Source organism: Acinonyx jubatus, chromosome X (assembly GCF_027475565.1).
Source record: "Acinonyx jubatus isolate Ajub_Pintada_27869175 chromosome X, VMU_Ajub_asm_v1.0, whole genome shotgun sequence".
In the NCBI taxonomy this organism is placed as follows: domain Eukaryota; kingdom Metazoa; phylum Chordata; class Mammalia; order Carnivora; family Felidae; genus Acinonyx; species Acinonyx jubatus.
This window is the reverse complement of record NC_069389.1, coordinates 122,769,504-122,786,462: the sequence shown is the minus strand read 5'-3', so window position 1 is coordinate 122,786,462 and position 16,959 is coordinate 122,769,504. Positions and strand designations below refer to the sequence as shown.

At 49.8% G+C, this 16,959-nt stretch overlaps 1 protein-coding gene across 2 annotated transcripts in view; it reads left to right on the top strand.

Annotated features, from left to right (window-relative positions):
• Positions 1-16,959, top strand: part of BCAP31 (B cell receptor associated protein 31) — a 29,520-nt gene that overhangs the window by 800 nt on the left and 11,761 nt on the right. For both annotated transcript variants that reach the window (XM_027053346.2, XM_027053347.2), the window contains exons 2-4: positions 370-505; positions 2,032-2,132; positions 8,167-8,314. In XM_027053346.2, the coding sequence (XP_026909147.1) occupies positions 414-505; positions 2,032-2,132; positions 8,167-8,314 (341 nt within the window). In that variant the 5' untranslated portion in view covers positions 370-413. The remainder of the gene's footprint in view (positions 1-369; positions 506-2,031; positions 2,133-8,166; positions 8,315-16,959) is intronic.

Sequence of the window (16,959 nt, the reverse complement as noted above, 5' to 3'; positions counted from 1 at the left end):
CGAGATGCGGCCGCCCCGGAGCTGGCTGGGAAGGGAGAGGGCCCGATGGATGTCGAGAATTTTGTCTCGTCTGCATGATCATAATTCAGAACGCTTTCTCGGGTAGGCAGGCCTAAGGAGTTTGCCCAACTCAACCGGGAAAGGAATTCTCCAGAAGGGTGGCTTTTAATGCGCGTGCTAGGAGGGAGCAAGTACCTCCGCCCTGGCAAACGGGAGTTTGTCAGGCCTTTGGGCGCCGTTGGCCAAGTGTCCCTGCCGAGTCGTGCCCAGTTTCAGCCAGTGGTTTGGAAAACGAGTGGAATGCTGGGGTAGAGGGTCAGGAGTGGCCGCTCAGCTCTCACGACTTCTGTCCCTTTTCTGTCCTGCCAGGAAACAAACTCACATCTCACTGCTGGAAACCTTCTAGCAACAGGATGAGTCTGCAGTGGACTGCAGTCGCCACCTTCCTCTACGCAGAGGTCTTTGCTGTGCTGCTGCTCTGCATTCCCTTCATTTCTCCCAAAAGGTAAGGCCCGTGGAGCAAGCGGGCGAGCAAGAGGGTGACTGCGCCGAGCCCCATAGCTTGTGTACGGAAAGCTGGGAAGACCCCGGCATCGGGGCCACATGGAAACAGGTAGAACCCGTGTGGGGTTGGGGTGGCAGGGGCTGTGATAACTATTGCCGGCCTTCTACACGGTTTTGCTTTGTCACGTCTTGCTGAATTCCCTCCCTGGGCACCCTGCCTTCTGGCCTTCAGAATGCCCCAAAAGGAGGAAGAGCTGTCTCTAGTTATGTTTCTGGGAACGCTGGCCTCCGCCTTCCCTTGGTCCCCAAGGGTTCAGGGGATGGCAGTGTGGCATCTGGAAGACACACACCGTGGGGTTATGTTGTAGTTGATTTGGTGACTCCTGTCCTCCTCACTAGTCCCGCTGGCATTGTGTAGGAGCCTCATGAGCATTACTCAGCCAGTGAGAGGTGAAGCCATATTCCTTTTAAAGAATGGAGGGCCTGTTCGGAGTTAATTGGAGATTAATTTTTAATTGCAGGTAATATGTGAACACATTTTGATTTTAATTAGAAAATTACAAATAACGCTAATTCTTCACAGGTATTTTAAAAAACTTTTTAATTGAAAGATACGGACCGCTGATGGGATAAAAAGTATTCAACCTTGTCTAAGAAATGTTTTTGCCAAAGCCAGATCTGAGTCTCTTCACACTTCATACAGTTCAGGGGGGAGATGCAGAGACAGAGGCCCTTTTGGAGCTGCGACCTGGGCAGCTTTGTAAGATAACCAACCTGGTTTCTGCAAAAAGTGGTCTGGGAAGGAAGACAGAAGAGGGTGAGGAGGAGAAATTGAAAATACTAACTAAATGCAGAGTCAAAACCTCATCAGTTCAGATTCAAACAAACCAAGCTTTAAAAAGAAATGCAGCAATTGGACTTTGGGACTCTGGCTCTGATAACGAGGGATTCTTGTTAATTTTCTTGAGGTCTGGCGATGGCATTGTGATTGTATTAGCCATTCCCAAAGGTGCTTTCGTGACAGAGTTACATCCTTATGTACTTATGGAAGGAAACGGAGAGGGGTCTTGGGTCTGCTTCACAATAACCTAGGGTGGTGGCAGTCTAGATGAACGCACTTGGGTCACGTGGAGAAGCTGTTTGAAGAAGTGTGCGTGTGGCCAACGTTTTGAATATCACGTAGAGGAACGCAACAAAAGGTCCGGTTTTCGCTTCTCCTGCCCCTGAAACTGGTAGTATGTCGTGTGTTAATTGTACCTTAGTAATCAAACAAAGGTTTTGTTTCTTTCCCTAGAGATGATTAACGTTTAAGATTGTGCTTTTTTAGAAATTTTTTATACGTGCACAGGCCCTTTTTTTTTTTTTCCTTTCTGCTCTTGAACAGATGTTCTAAATTGGAGCACTGCAGGCCACTAAGGCCGAGTCTTTTCAAGAAACTCAGCCATTGGAGAAGAGTGCGGGACTGGCTCTGTTCCTGGGGCCCGAGTCCCAAGTGTGTTTGTTTCTTCAGCCTTTTTGTCTTCACAGATGGCAGAAGATTTTCAAGTCCCGCCTGGTGGAGCTGGTGGTGATGTACGGCAATACCTTCTTCGTAGTTCTCATTGTCATCCTTGTGCTGCTGGTCATCGGTGAGTGAGCCGTGGCTGAGGGCGGCCACCTGCCCAGACCCTTCGCCATGGCATGGCCTCTGCTGCAAGGCTCCGTGCCACGGGCAGCCTGCAGGTTGAGCTTCTCAGAGGAGACCACTTCGGTGCCTCTGTCTTTCTCTTGGGAAGAGGGTGCTGCTGACTGCCGGCAGGGCCTTTATTTTGACCAGCAGCCTTTATGCACTTTATGACAGCCACCTCACTTTTCTGGGGCGGCTCCTGAGGTCATTCCAGAACTGAAACCGAGAGAAGCTGGCTGGTCCTTGTTGACCTTGGTTTAAGCAGTACTGCTCTTGAGTCACACAGACAGGCTGTGAATAAGGAACTGAGCTACCAAAAGGGAGTGGGGCTGGGGAGGAAGCTGCCACGTCCTGTGGCTTGGTGGGGGGGACTGAGAGGTCTGGCAGTATATCCCAGATCTCTCTGGATGGGTCAGGCCAGGTCTCTCTGGGTCCTTCTGGCCGTGAAGTTCTATAAACACATTGAGGTGCACACCAGCAGGGCTTGAAAGATAAGCTGGTTCCAGAGCATGCTCGGGGATGGGGCCTGGGGCCTTGTGGTGTTAAGATGGAAGGCAGGCATCTTGTGATGTGGTGGCGGTGTGATTGTTTAGAGACCAGAGGAATCAGTATAGTTCTCATCCGGCTGTGAAACGTGCGTTTCGCTGTGGTAAGTGATCAGTACGTCCCCCTATTTGGACTTGAAAGCATTGGCTGGGTTCCGCTGCAGACAGCGGTCCCGTTTCCAGAGTGTGACCTGCTTAGACTCAAAACGCTCTTCTTTCCCTTAGTTTCTGGCAGAAATGTGGTAGTGGGTGGAAGGGCAGGGGGCCGTAGTTCAGGGGGAATGTGCAAGGCTCCACCCACTAGCTGAGCATTAGGCATTTCCTTCCTAATGTCTTGGGGCCTGAAGGGATATGTTCAGGCAGGACTTCCTCTGACCAGGCCAGGTGCGGCCTACCCTTCCCAGCGGTGTAGGGTGGGTACCAGCTGCCCTCATATGCAACCGTGCTGTTCTTGAAATACTTGGCAGGGGCCCAGGAGGTAGCTCTTTCCAATCGAGGTTCTTTCCCTGAGTGTTCTGTGAGCACAGAGTGGGCAGGGAATACCTGCGTTAGCCTTTGCGCATTAAAAAGCTGGACTGTAGGGGCGCTTGAGTGGCTCAGTCTTTTAAGCATTTGACTACTGATTTTGGCTCAGGTCACGATCTCATGCTTCATGAGTTCTAGCCCCGTGTTGGGCTCTGTGTGACAGTGCTGACAGTGTGGGGCCTGCTTGGGATTCATTCTCTCTCTTTCTCCTCTCTCAAAAATAAACTTAAAAAGCTGGACTTTAGATCGGAACCGAGTGTGTGTGCTTTTGCTTTTGGGTGTAGGGTAGGGGCAAGAATGGGAGTGGCAGGGGCTATGCTGGGGTGCTCCCTTAGGGCCTTGCCCCTCTGCACCAGGCTCCACGAGTGCTCTCTTTTCTAGCATCACTGATGGGCCAGGGAGGCCCTTTGCAGAATCCAGTAGTTGGCAAAGGTGCTATTTTTTTTTTGAGGTCAGGGAACTGCTTGGAAGTTGTAGAGAGACACTAGCTATGATGACTGGCTGCTTTCTACTCTAATGGTAAGAAGTGTAACATAGGTCTGTGGAGGCTTCTAAAAATATAAACGTCAGTTAGCAGGAAATCCTAGTGGAAGGTGATGGGCATAACTAGCTATAGCTTCAGCCCTGGCTGGACTCTAGCCTTATCTGGGAGGGGTCTGGGGCAGGGCTGGGGCTGGGGGTGGGCTTGATGAACTTCCAGGGTCAGCTGCCCTGGTCCAGGGGCCTGATACAGGGAGGGCAGCACTCTGTTTTGTGACTTGGGCTAGTGTGGCCTAACACTTCATCCCATCTGTTCCCTGCCATTGGCTATGGTGGTCCTTAGGGCGGTGGGGTTTCTGGATGCAAATGGTGGTGTAGAAAAGTGTGTTTGTTTTAAAAGTTTATTTTGAGAGAACGCACGAGTGCGCATGGGAGAGGGGGAGGGAGAGAGAGAGAGAAAGAAAATCTGAGCTGTCAGCCCAGAGCCCGATGCAGGGCTTGGTCCCACGAACTGTGAGATCATGATCTGAGCCAAAATCAAGTCAGACACTTAATCTACTGAGTCACCCAGGAGCTCCAATGTGTGTTATTTAAATCACAAAATAACACATTCTTAAAAATCCAGAAGTTTAACCCAGAAAGTTGAATTCCCCCCCCTTCCCCAGTATTCCATGTCTCACAGAAAACCATTGTTGGTATTTTGTTGTATGTTTCGACAGGCATTTTTCGTTCTCTTCTTCTAAGCTGTTGAACTGCGTTTTTTTAAAACATTTTTGAGAGAGAGAGAGAGCGCGCGTGTGCACTAGTCATGAGTGGTGGAGGAGCAAGAGAGAATCCCAAACAGGCTCTGCACTGTCAGTGCAGAGCCTGATGCAGGGCTAAATCACATGAGCTGTGAGATCATGACTTGAGCCAAAATCAAGAGTTGGATGACTGAGCCACCCAAGCACCCCTCCACAGCATTTTTCCATGCTGACATCTTTGTTAAAACATCAAGTACCAGGGGTGTCTTGGGTGGCTTAGTCAGTGAAGTGTCTGACTTCGGCTCAGGACGTGATCACACGGTTCGTGAGTTCGAGCTGCACATTGGGCTCTGTGCTGACAGCTCAGAGCCTGGAGCCTGCTTCGGATTCTGTGTCTCCCTCTCTCTCTGCCCCTCCCCAGCTAGTGCTGTCTCTCTCAAAAATAAATAAACAGCAAAAATGTATACGTATATTACGTACCACTTGGGATTGGATTCAGATCATAGTACACGCTATTCTGGATTGGTTGTGTGTTTTCCGTGTTGTCTTAGATATCTTTTTACAGTAGTCTCATCCTTTTTAAAGATTGTGTGGTATTCTAACACATGGTTTTGCTGTAATTCAATTCTTTCTTTACAGTTGCACTTGTATCATTACACATTTATGCAAATGTTCATGTAGGATAAATTCATAGAGGTGGAATAGGTGAATCTGAGGGTATGAACATTTTTTTAAGTTTATTTAGAGAGAGATTGCAAGCGGGGGAGGGGCAGAGAGTGTGAGAGAGAGAATCCCAAGCAGGCTCTGCGCTATCAGCACAGAGCCTGAGGCAGGGCTGGATCTCACAAACTGAGATCATGACCCAAAACGAGATCAAGAGTCAGATACTTAACTGAGCCATCCAGGCACCCCCAAGGGTATGAACATTTTAAGTTTTATGTCTTAGATTGGGCTGCTATAACAAAAATGTCACAGACTGTGTGGCTTAAACAACAGACATGTATTTTTCACAGTTCTGGAGGCTGGAAGTCCAAGATCAAGGTACCAGCAGATTTGATGTCTGGTGAGGGCCCTGTTCCTTGTTCATAAAACCTTCTCGTTTTGTCCTCACGTGGCAAAAAGGATGAGAGCGCTGGGGGGGGTCTCTTTTATAAGGGCACTAACTTTATTCATGAGGGCCCCACTTTCATGACCTAACCCTTCTCAAAGGCTCCACGTCCTAATACCAATCCATTGGGGGTTATAGGAATGGGGGGTTATATAGGAATGGTCGGGGGGGGGGGGACAGGAACACACAGTTCATAACAAATAGGTATGTTGTTGTCCTGGTTATAACTCCTGCTCAGTGTTGGAGAATGTTTGTTTCACGTTCCAGATGTAACACAAGGGTGCAATGCCAGTAAAGAGCACATTTCTTATAATGTGAAGTCAGCTTAAAAACCAGCAGACTCGGGGCGCCTGGGTGGCTCAATTGGTTAAGCATCCACCTCTTGGTTTTAGCTCAGGTCGTGATCTCACAGTTTTGTGAGTTCCAGCTCCACATTGGATTCTGTGCTGCAGTGCTTGTGATCTCTGTCTTCCCTTCTCTCTCCCCCCCCCCCCGCCGCTTGTGCTCTCTCTCACTTGCATTCTCTCTCTCAAAAATAAACGTTAAAAAAAATTTTTTTTTAATTGGAAAAAAAAAAAAACCCTAAGCAGTCTCGAACCAGACATTAAGAACCAAACAATGTCCATATAGTGTTAACTTGCTCCTTTCCCATGGGTGTCTGTTAACAGACCTTTCTAGGTAGATCTTTATGTGCCAGCTTTTAAAAAGATGTCTCAGGGGTAAGGGAGGAAAAAGCAGTAGGTTATTCCGTTTCTACAATAATAGGCAAACAGATATGAGTATATTTGTAAACTGGGGCACTCTACGTCTAACAGTGCCGCCCAGGAGCAGAGGCTATTGGTGATTCAGTAGTCATTTGCATGCCCCCTGTGCACCCAGAGCTGTGCTAGGGCCTGGATGTAGAAGAAAAGATTTCTTCCTTAGTGGAGTTTGTAGTCTGATTCAGCGGAGATGGACAATAAACCTGTAATTAGGATAATATCAGATTAGGGTGTGTGTTACAGAGGAAATAGGGTAACGTGGCTGACAGTGACTGCTTTAGGTAAGATGACCAACGTATTATGCTTACTGGAGGTGATTACGTCATGGGATTCTTTCTCTTTACACATTTCAGATATACAGGTTGTATTTGAATTTTTTATGAGCTTGCATTCATTTTGTAATCAGAATAAGACAGTTTTTGGTTTTTCTTTGAAGTTTTTTTTTTATCTTTTCTCATTCCATAGGTTGCCTTTTAGTTTTTGTCGATTGTTTCCTTTGCTGTACAGAAGCTTTGTATTTTGCTGTGGTTCCAGTAGTTTACTTTTGCTTTTGTTTTATTTGTCTCAGGAGACATAACTAGAAAAATGTTGCTGTGGATGATGTCAGAGAAATTATTGCTTGTGCTCTGTTCAAGGATTTTTATGGATTCAGGTGTCACATTTAGGTCTTTAATGCATTTTTTAGTTTAGTTTTGTGTATGGTGAAAGAAAGTGGTCCTTGCATGAAGAATTGTCCAGTTTTCCCGGCACCATTTATTGAAGAGACTGTGCTTTTCCCATTGGATATACTTTTCTTCTTTGTGGAAGATTGACCATACAGCTGTGGGTTTTTTTCCTAGATTTTCTATTCTGTTTTGTTGATCTATGTGTCTATTTTTATGCCAGTACCATATGGTTTTAATTATTACTGCATTGTAATATAATTTAGAATTTGGAATTGTGATACCTCCTGTTTTGTTTTTCTTTTTCAAGATTGCTTTGGCTATTCCAGGTCTTTCGTGGTTCCATACACATTTTAGAAGTGTTTGTTCTAGTTCTGTGAAAAATGCTGTTTGTTGGTACTTTGATAGGGATTGCATGCAATCTGCTAATTGCTTTGGGTAATGTAGACATCTTAACATTTATTTTTAGGGTAATATTTATATAATAAAACCCATTATGAAATTTAGGAATGGAAAAGCTTGAGTCTTTTTTTGTAATGTTTATTTTTTTAGAGAGAGAGCACACGTGCACATACAAGCAGGGTAGGGGCAGAGAGAGAGAGGAGACACAGAATTCGAAGCAGGCTCCAAGCTTGAGCTGTCAGCACAGAACCCAACGCAGGGCTTGAACTCACGGACTGTGAGATCATGGCCTGATCCGAAGTCAGATGCTCAACCAACTGAGCCCCCATGTGCCCCAAAGCCCAAGTCTTTAGCAGGCAGGCGCCCTCAGGATCTTGACTCCTAGGACACTGGTACCTCCTCAGTGGGGGATTACCCTGGTTTATCACTGGGGCACCTGATGGCCAGTCTGACTTGAGCTAAGCAGAATCGCATTTGGGGGCACCATGGCCATTGCCAGCAACACTTCAGACTTGGTTAGCACCTTGATATGAGCGGGTTTGTGGTCTGTGAAGGCTGGGGCCAGGGAGCGACCTGAGAAAAACCAAAGGAGAGAATGGGTCTGAGAGCAGAGCTCTTGAGAAGGTGTCCCCCAAGGTGTGTGTAGAACAGGGGATAACTGGGGTGGCAGATGTGACGGAAGTGAGGTCACCTTGAGTCCTGCTGCGTCTCCCCTGGACACCCCAATGTCAGTAGGAGTTAAATGCCCTCACATTTCTTCTCTGTTGCAGATGCTGTGCGTGAGATCCGGAAGTATGATGATGTGACAGAGAAGGTGAACCTGCAGAATAATCCCGGGGCCATGGAACACTTCCACATGAAGCTTTTCCGTGCCCAGAGGAATCTCTATATTGCTGGCTTTTCCTTGCTGCTGTCCTTGTGAGTGAGGGAGGGACAAGGGGCTAGGGGTTGGGAAGGGAGCCCTGGGCTAGCCTGTGACCTTGACTTCTTCAGTCTTTGGTCTTGAACCGGAGGCCTTGTCTGTGTTCTGGAAGCCACCAGATTTCCCCAGAGCCTCCAGCTTTCCTTCTGACCTTCAGAGGCAGTGTGGTGGTGGGAGATCAGTGACTGGAAGGTCAGAAGACTTGTGTTCTGTCTCTGCCATAACTTGCTACATGCTCTTTTAGGGCGAAACATGCCCAGTTTGCTCTCTGCATATGGGTTGGAGTAAGTGAAGAGGCGTCGTACTCTGGGAGAGTATCTTTGGAGGCCAACTTAATTAAAGGGGCTAATTGAATAGGAGCCTTTTGGACATGGGCACCTGACCTGAGAAGAGTGGGCAGAAATGTCAGGAAGGGGCTGAGACCATGCTTATGCCCAGCGCCTTCCCCAGTGTAGATCTGTTACAGGAGAATATTGTGCTCCACAGCAGCCTGTGTGTTTCTGGTGGTTTTTGTTTTTTTGTTGTTTTGTTGGCGAGACCGAGTGCCTCAGTCAGGGTTGAGGGGGTGGCTAGTTGGGTAAGACCAAACTGATAATAAAGTACCTGTTTGAGTCTGGAGGCCAGTTTGCTGCCTTCTGCTCTTAAGATTTGCCATCAGAAAGGCCCGGCTGCCCTTGGGCGTGCTAACTGGCTGGGAGTAAACCTTGCACTCGGGCCAAGGGCTTCCAGAGGTTAGCAGGGTAGCGTGTGAATTCTTTAGCAGGGCTTTTCTGCCTCTAGTGAGCTGGATATCCTTCTTCACTGGGCATTAGAATGACTACCTGCTTGGGTTTCAGGTTTGCAAAAGAAAAGTCCCTTGTTCAGGTGACCTTAACCACTTCAGGTCGAAGTTGGAAGGTGGTAGGGTTGGAGCCGGAAAGGGCAGAGCTTTTCCAAGTGGTCTGTTGGATCACTGAAGGGGTCTGCAGGCATGCTGTCTTCAAACTGGAGAGTCCAGCAGCGAGAAGGCTGGGAGGATACATACCCTGGAGTTGGAGGGTTTTGGGATGCTCCGAAAAAGAGGCGTGATCTTGTGGTTTGAGACTGAAAGGGAAGCAGGTCCTGGGAGATTGAGTCTAACTGTAGGTGAGCTCCTGGGAGGAGGAAGAGTTGACTGTGTCTGAAGAGCACACGGAGGCCTTGGGGTGTGGGGAGGGACTCCCAGGCCAGCTTACGTTTTCTGTGGAAGATAGGAAGGACAGAAAGAAAACTAAGGACCGCACCAAGAGAGCACATAGAGCTGTAAGAAAAGTGTCGTCAGGAAGGTGAAAGCCTGCAGTGAGCTGGATGGTGAAACACAGAAAGACCTGAGGCAAAGATAGTTACTTTGACCTTTTTATGTAAGGTAAGGAAAGGGCGGGCAGAAAGCCAAGGGTAAAGGAAGCCTTGGAACGAGAGAATGGAAATCCCAGGTGAGAGGCTTAACTTCTGCTCAGACTAACGGCATCCTGTCCAGAGGCTCTTTGAGGCCTTCTGCAGGTGAAATTGCTGGTCCTTGAGGAGCCACGGGGTAGGAGAGGTGCTGGGAGACTCCACACAAACACCCCAGTTTCCAGCCGAGGGAGAGGGCTGGTGAAGAACTGACTAGAGTGTGCAGGCCTGACTTCGATCTCAGTTCGTGTTTTAGAAAGAGTAATAGCCTGTATGCTCTCAGAGAAGAGAGAGAGATCATTGGTGACTATGAACTCAGAGAGCATGAGTTCTGTCCGTCTCACCTGCCCTCCATCCATTTAGTGTGTCTGGACTTTCTCAGCACGGTGTTTGCCAGGCTCTCTTTGGATTCCTAGGGACCAGATGCCGAAGTGCGGTCAGGGTGCTGGCATAACAGTATGCAGTCAGGTGGGATCCTAACTCCCGTGAGTAGCTGCTGCAGGGACCCGCTCCATTTGGGGACAGGCTCCACTCTCAGCCTGCTCAGCATTTCTCTGCGGAGGACACTTGGGGCTTGTCATGGTGAGCAGGTGCTGAGAGAGATGGGAGCTGGGAGGGCTTGAACAGCAGGTAGGTTAGCTGCCACTGGGAATCCACAGCTGTCTAGATGGGTTCACTAATAGGGCCGAGTCTAACAAGACTCGAGGTTTTTGTTTTGTTTTTGTTTTTCAACTTTTTTTTTATTCTTTATTTGTTTTTGAGAGAGAGAGACAGCTCAAGCAGGGGAGGGGCAGAGAGAGAGGGAGACACAGAATCCGAAGCAGGTTCCAGGCTCTGAGCTGTCAGCACAGAGCCCGATGCGGGGCTTGAACCCATGAACCGTGAGATCATGACTGGAGCTGAAGTCGGACACTTAACCCACTGAGCCACCCAGGTGCCCTGCGACTCGAGTTTTTAGTGGGGGACACATTTGTAAATGACTGTGTAGGTTCACAAAGGGCGGCAGAGGCAGGGCCAGTCACGATCTCCTACGGACCTGGGGTTGTGGCTTCTTGCAGCCTAGTGGTAGGTAGTGGCAGAAGAAGAGCTCTTAGCCCCCTGCGTGAAGGCTGGGGCTGCCAGGAGGGAGGTGCCAGCCTCGTTGACCTGTGTCGGCTGGTGCTGCCTGGAGGGTTGCATTTGGGACCCCACCTCTTGCTAGATGCTGGCAAACTGCAGATTTGCATATCTAAACTAACGAGATTAGAATTCAGAGGTGGTCACCGTGGAGGGTAGAGTGGTGCTTATTCTCCACGTTCTGTGTCTTTGAAGTTACTCTCCTGACGGTTCTGCTTTCACAGTCTCTTCCAGAGGGACCCTCCGGGACAGGGCTGTGTGGCTGGGCCAGGGGCAGTGGGTAGCCAAGAGTGCCAGGCGAGTGAGTGTGTGCTCGGCTCAGTCCCCTCTCTCTGCAGCGCTGCGCACCTGGGTGCTCCAGCGTCATTCCTGCAGTTGACTTGTTGACATGGACAGTACACACTCAAGTCTGGTTCTGGGGATGTTTTGGTAAATGCCGAGTCCGGTACCAGCATCATCATCGGGATACAGTTTCCTTTGTAAACCTAAGGGGGCGGCTTCAGAGAAGAGCACTCCTCGTTCACATGCTAGGCTGTTCCCAGAAGGATGCACAGAAGTTAGGAGGATGGAGTGAAATTTGAGCTCGCCGTTCCGGTCTGCTTTTATTCTCTGCCCTATGAGCCATCTCCCCCACTTTGCCGTGACCTGTCCATTTTACAAGCACCAAACACTTGATCTAGTTCCCTTTTAAACGAGTCAGCCGGGACAAGAGACTGTGGTAGCTTCTCGGGCGTGGTTGTTCCGGCAGCCACGGATCTCCTACCTCTCCATTGTAGCTAGAAGATGCTTCACTGCCCCTGCTGCACCCTCCCATGTCCCTGTCCAGTAGCTGATCCAAAAAGATGGGAGGTTGGTCTCGTACAGCTTCTTAGAAGAGGAAACGGTAACCCCAGGGATCAGTGTGGATTCCCCAGTTGCCCACAAATAGTCTGTGTAATTGTTTCTAAAATTTTCCAGAAAGACATACTCCTCCCTAATCTAGGGGTGAGGTCTTATACGGTGGCTGTGGTCCTTGAGGAACTTCTCTCTTTGCACGTAAACCATAGAAGTGTCTTGTCTAGACTTGACGTCCACATGACCCATATACGTGGCTTGCAGGAAACTCAATAAAAACAAAACTGTCATCTTTGTTACTTTTATTATAAAGTTATACCTGTTCATCACAAAATAAAGGCCCCCAAATAATCTAGAAGTGTCAGGCACCTGGGGCACCTGGCTGGCTCAGTCGGTGGAGCATGTGACTCTTGATCTTGCTTGGGGTTGTGAGTTCAAACCCCATGTCGGGTAGAGAGGTTACTTAAAAATAAAATCTTTTAAAAAAAATGTCAGGCGCAGGAGGGAGTGCCTCGTCTCATCCCCACAGATGGGTAATAATTGGGATGTTTCCAAAGTTTTAAAATAACGTTTTACGTAACGTGTAACTTTTCTCTTACGAGTGCCGTGGGTTCTTTTGCTCTGCTCTGACTTGCCCTTTTCACTCAATGATCTATCTTCGTGATTTTTCCAAATGACTCATGCAGACTTCTCTTGTTTTTAACGGTCGTGTAGTCAGTCATGTGAGGGGACCATTGTGCGTTTAACCAGTTCCCTGCTCCCAGATATGTGAGCTGGTTTGAAATATTTAGTATTAGAAACCACTTTCCCACGTCAGTCCTCCCAGGCACTGTGTTCCTTTTTGCCTCTGAACTCTCTCGAGTCGTGGGAAATGGATCCGTTGGTGTCCTGTTCCCCTGGCGCCTCGCTGCTCTGACCGCCTGTAGCCCAGCAGCCTCAGTAGGAACTGAGAACCTGGGAGCTTGTTGGAAACGCAGATCCCCAGACCTGCCCCCGGCCTTCTGGTGAGGGCCTGCGCTTGAGCAAGCTCCTGGCTGCTCCCCGCCCCGTGCACATTAGTGCTTGGACGGCACCACTCTGGCACATCTACCCAAGCGCAGTACCCCAGAGGTCACCAGCGGATGGCAGTTGTGGCCGTGTTGTGCAGTTTCACTACCTGGGATAGGAGTCCTCTGTGTCTGGACACAGTCGAAGGCATTTAAAACACTTGGAGAGCTCTCTTGCTCTCCTCGTTTATCTGCTTGGTTCAGAAACCATGCTGTGCCTGCCCTGTGACGTTTGAAGCACTTTCCCCTTTGAAGAACGGCTGTCTCGTCTGTTAGCACCTACTGTGTGCCCTATGTGGAGGGCTGCCTCCTTGTATTGTTTTGTTCTACGTGTCTTTGTGGGCCCCTGAACATGTTGTTTTAATATTTTTAAATTCATTTTTTATTTTTTTACTTTAAAATTATTTTTTTAGAGAGAGTGCACACATACACAAGTGGGTGGGTGGGGGGGGGAGAAAATTCCAAGCAGGCTTCACACCCAGCACAGAGCCCGATGCTAGGCTTGATCACAACCACGAGGTCATGACCTGAGCCCAAATCAAGAGTTAGACGTTCAACAGACTGAGCCACCCAGGCGCCTCTAAGAATTTTCTTTTCTTTTTAAGTAATCTCTGTACCCAAGGTGGGGCTCAAACTCATGACCTCAAGATCAGGAGTTGCATGCTCTCCCAGCTGACTCAGCGTGGTGCCCCGGAACCACTTAACTCCTGTCAGCTGTATGCAAACCTCCAAAAGAATGAGCAAGAGAGATCTCTCTCTGCAGGGTCAGGTTTGGTTATATTATGGTAGTTGCTTTGTGTGTTCCCACTCACAGTCGTCACTCAGTGGACACGTGAGCATTACTTGCCACGAGACGGTGCCGGGTTGTTGCCACGGAAAGGAGAAGACGACAGGCAGTTGGGGGAGGCCTGCACATGAGTAGCCCTTCCTGCCCTGTGTTGGAGTTACAGCTGGAGAGGATGCCTGGGGTGCCACGCCCGTACAGATCCACACTTAGAGTCGCAGCGTCTGAAGAAGGACTCAACATTGTGAAGTCAGGAGACTGGATCCCCCCAGGTCAGGGCGTGGCTTTGGATAGGCTCCTCTCCTCTTGGCACTCTGTGTTCTCATTTGTTAAAATGAGGGCTTGTCTCTAAGACTGTGTGGCCCTGTGACCTCACCTCTGTGTGCGAGCTGTTTGTGTGGCTCATTAGGGTTCTGGTTCCGTTCAGACCCAGGAAGAACTTTAATAATCGGCTTTGTTCTGTGGGCCTTATCAGTGGAGAGACAAGTGGCCCGAGTCGCACAAGTTCTAAGTGGCCCGAGCCCAAGCTCACACCTAGTCTGATCCTCTGCTCAGATAGCCGCTCATCTGGTGGGAGCTGTCAATATCAGATTGTTGGTTTTCAGCCCGCCTCTGACTGTAGACCAGATGGTGGGCTGGTTTTTTCCCCCAAGTAGTTATTGCCCAGCTTTTGGTAGAAAGGCTCCTGTACCGTTCATAAGCTAAAATCTACCTTCCTGCACGTCCTCCTTGTTAGTGTTGCATTCACGAGTCTGACTACTCTCTCAGTCCCTTTCATACAGCTGAAGATTATTGCCATCTGGTAACACATAGTCCTTGGAGGAAGATGAGGCTTTAAATACATAAAATAAATTTTTTGAAATGATGTTATTCCCGTAACCGCTGTTGACCTATACCTTTGCTGTGTATCTTCCTAAGAATTTTTTACACCTGATAGCGGCTACCACTTGCTAAGCATTCTATATACCACACCCAAGCAGGGGTGCCTGGAGGGTTCAGTTGGTTGAGCATCAGACTTAATTTTGGCTCAGGTCATGATTTCACCGTTTGTGAGTTTGAGCCCCACGTCAGGTTCTGAGCTGACAGTGAGGAGCCTGTTTGGGGTTCTCTCTGTCTCTCTGCCCCTCTCCTCACTTACATGTGGGTGCGTTTTCTCTCTCTCTCTCTCTAAATAAACATTTAAAAAAAAAAAAGAGGCAGGCTCTGGGGCGCCTGGGTGGCTCAGTTGGTTAAGCGTCCGACTTCGGCTCAGGTCATGATCTCACGGTTTGTGAGTTCAAGCCCCGTGTCGGGCTCTGTGCTGCCAGCTCAGAGCCTGGAGCCTGCTTCAGCTTCTGTGCCTCCCTCTTTCTCTGCCCCGCCCCTGCTCACAGTGTCTCTTTCTCTCTCTCAAAAATAAACATTAAAAAACTTTTCTTTAAAAGGCGGGCTCAACCAGTAGCTGCCATGTGGGAACTTGCATTTTCTTTCTACCAAGTTTATCATGAGCATCGTTCTAGAACAACTGATCTGCCTCTCCAGCATTATTGCGTGTCTAACCAGTTATCCACTGTTGAGCATCAAACCCATCTTCCCCCATTTTTCTGGTCATAAACCGTGAAAACACCCCTCAGTTGCCATTTTGCACGCACCTCAGGCCAGGTGCTGTGGGTCTCCTGATCCTGTTTGAAGCCTCTGCCTCTTTCGTTTGTGTTTGCACATGTTGCGCTGGCAGGTGCTGGCTCGGCCCCTGAACCCGAGGAAGTTCGTCTGAGTGTGGGGTGCATGGGTCAGATGTGGTGAGAGCTAGGGTAGAGGGCTTTGAGTGCTGCTTTCTGAGTTTGCACCTGACCTCCGTGTGGTAGAGGGCACTGCATCTTGGTCAGAGTCACGTGTCCGTGTTTGACAACGGCGCAAAGGCTGGAGTGGGTGGGAGAGTCCAGATGGAGGGAGACCGGGTCGGAGTTTGTGGGAGAGCGAGCTGCCGGTGGCCTGAGGCAGGGCACAGTAGCAGGGGTGCTGAGGGAGGTCGGAGAGGTGCAGGTGAGAAGGGGAGGAGCCAGTGGGGTTTCTGAGGCTGAGGGGCTGGCGGTTGTGCTGGGGGCGCTTGCAGAGTGGCGGTGCCAGAAGATCCATGTGTTGGAAGGAAGGGAGCTGGCAGGGCTCGCTGGAAGGAATGAGGACCAGGCTCAAGGAGGCAAAGGGCGGCCAATCAGCAGGATGGGCCGTGGGCGGCTTCGTGGAGGGGTTGACGGATGGGTAGAGGGAAGTGCCGGCAGGGTGGCCGCTCCCTGGGATTGAGATGCAGTGAAACGGAAACAGATGCCAGGAGAGGTAAGACTGGGATAGAGACCCAGAGACTGCAGTGCAGGTTAGTGGATGTGGGGACCACGGAGGAAGAGAGCGATGCTCAGAAGAGAGGCTGCTCGTGGCACTGGCTCCGAGCAGGGTCAGGAGCACGTTGGGTGGCTGGAATTGGGTTGAGCACTCCTCATAATTGGAGAAGAGGGCCTTGGGCTTAAAGAAAGCATCACATCCTTAAATAAGCCTACTCTTCCCTCCAGCAGTGGGCTGCAGGGGGTGGGAGCGGGGTCTGGGCTTTCGTCCCCTCTCTGCTGCATGGGTCCCCTCTCTGCTGCATGGCGGCGCTGATGTGGGCAGCTGCTTCCCTCTCCGGGTCCTCATGCTCCTTTCTCTTTGGGCTGGGCCACAGAGTTGAGAACTGCTGTCCCAACCCAGAAGCCTGGAGGTGCTCTGCCATTTTTCCTTGTCCCGTATGATCTGTCCCTGTGGGTTTTTTTCTTTTTTTTAATCCTGGTAGAGTACACGTAACGTTAACCGTCGGAACCATTTTGAAGCGTATGGTGTAGTACTGTTGAGGCCGTGCACGCTGTCGTACAGCCACCTTCCAGAACTCTTCACCTTATAGAACTGAGACCGTCCCCCTTTGATGGCCTAGGGATCCCACCTCCCGAGCCTGCCTTCCTCATCTTTGGAACCACTGCCATGGCGGCACTGCTCTCATCCCAGCTGGGCTTCCTGATGCCATTTGTGCCCCCGTAGCCCCAGACAAGTGATCTTCCCGACACGGAGAATTGATCCCACCACCCCCTCCTTTCAGTCCGTCCCTCCACAGCACCTTTGGCCTAGAGGCTTGACAGCCAGCTCCTTCAGGACGTGACCCCTCCTTTGCAGCCTTCTATAGTCTCTGCCTTGGCCTCTATATGTCATGAGCTGGCTCTGTGGTTCCCCTTTCCCAAGTGTTTCTGTGGCATCTGCTTGGAAGCCCCCCTCCCCATTCTCCCCTGATGGCCCAGCTAACGCCTGCTGCCTCTTCATGCTTTCCTGAAGCTTCTCTCCCGACTCTGCTCTGTGAGGCCCGCTCCGCACCGTTCGCTGGCCTTGAAGGCTGTCCTCCAAGGCCCCGGGCAGCCTGTGAGGTGTGGCACGGGAACCTGGGCTCGTCCGCTGC